At 45.9% G+C, this 986-nt stretch overlaps 1 protein-coding gene across 1 annotated transcript; it reads left to right on the plus strand.

Annotated features, from left to right (window-relative positions):
- Window positions 1-81: 81 nt before the first annotated feature.
- Window positions 82-952, plus strand: LOC103399255 (ubiquitin-like modifier-activating enzyme 1). The gene is made up of 3 exons (XM_008337970.2): window positions 82-287; window positions 373-477; window positions 581-952. Exons 1-3 carry the CDS (start codon window positions 147-149, stop codon window positions 950-952), a joined length of 618 nt encoding a protein of 205 aa, XP_008336192.2. The 5' UTR covers window positions 82-146.
- The last annotated feature ends 34 nt before the right edge of the window (window positions 953-986 follow it).

The following is a 986-nucleotide window of genomic DNA, read 5'->3' on the forward strand; positions in this document are numbered from 1 at the left end:
TTTTAAAGATTTTTTTTGAAATTTTTTAGTCCATAACCCAGTTACGGGTTCTAGTCTGTCGTATTGATTCAACCATTTTTTTGTAAGTTGGTGAAGTGTATAAAGTGTGTGTCCGATCCTAGTCGGATGCGGACGTTCTGCTCACCATGGTCAGGGAGATGAACACAGTTGTGCAGCTGGAGCGTCTGGATGAAGCCGCGGTTCGATTCCTCTCCTACACTGCACACGGAGACCTGGCTCCTGTCAACGCTTTCATCGGAGGGTTAGCTGCACAGGAAGTCATCAAGGTGAGTCCTGGGTCTGGAGAAGAAAAAAAAAATTAAAAATTAAATGTTTAAATCTAATGAGTTTCCTCTGTGGACGTGTGTGCAGGCGTGCAGCGGGAAGTTCACTCCTCTTCAGCAGTGGCTGTATTACGACGCCCTGGAGTGCCTCACCGAAGAGGAGGCTCAGCTCCCAGAATCCTCCTTTTCACCGGTGCGTCAGGAGTGTTCTCTTTTTTTAATTAATTTTTTTTTAATTTCCACCGTCACTTTATTGTAAATATTGTTTGACATCTTGATGTTTTTTTCTCTGTTAGAGAGGTTCCAGGTACGACGGCCAGGTGGCAGTGTTTGGCTCAGAATTCCAGGAGAAGCTCCTGCAGCAGAACTATTTCTTGGTGAGGCCCAGTAAAGATGTGTCCAGCAGGGGGCACACTCTGCTCTCTCCTCCCCTGTGTGTCTCGCCCTTTGATCCAGTCTGGTGTGAACGACGACACACGGAGGAAACGGCCGAGATTCAGGCGGCATTTCCGGCAGCGGTGTGGACTTCTGTCCCCGTTTCCTTTGACGCTGTTGTTTTTACAGTTGTTTGGAGCTCGTCCATGTGTTTCACACTGAGAGTGAAAGGTTCACTGTGTGAAGTCAACAATGTTGACACGGCCGTGAAAACAAATATTATTGAAATTTAGAAAAGTTGATGTAATAATGAATAGAGTTCAAACA

The sequence above is a fragment of the Cynoglossus semilaevis genome, unplaced genomic scaffold (genome assembly GCF_000523025.1).
Source record: "Cynoglossus semilaevis isolate Cse_v1.0 unplaced genomic scaffold, Cse_v1.0 C19112706, whole genome shotgun sequence".
NCBI lineage: Eukaryota > Metazoa > Chordata > Actinopteri > Pleuronectiformes > Cynoglossidae > Cynoglossus > Cynoglossus semilaevis.

Excerpts from the sequence above, each read along its gene's own strand:
- LOC103399255 (XM_008337970.2), top strand. The coding sequence starts at position 147 with ATGGTCAGGGAGATGAACACAGTTGTGCAGCTGGAGCGTCTGGATGAA. Across the intron at positions 288-372 it reads CTGCACAGGAAGTCATCAAG|GCGTGCAGCGGGAAGTTCAC; the intron begins GTGAGTCCTGGG and ends ACGTGTGTGCAG. Across the intron at positions 478-580 it reads CAGAATCCTCCTTTTCACCG|AGAGGTTCCAGGTACGACGG; the intron begins GTGCGTCAGGAG and ends TTTCTCTGTTAG.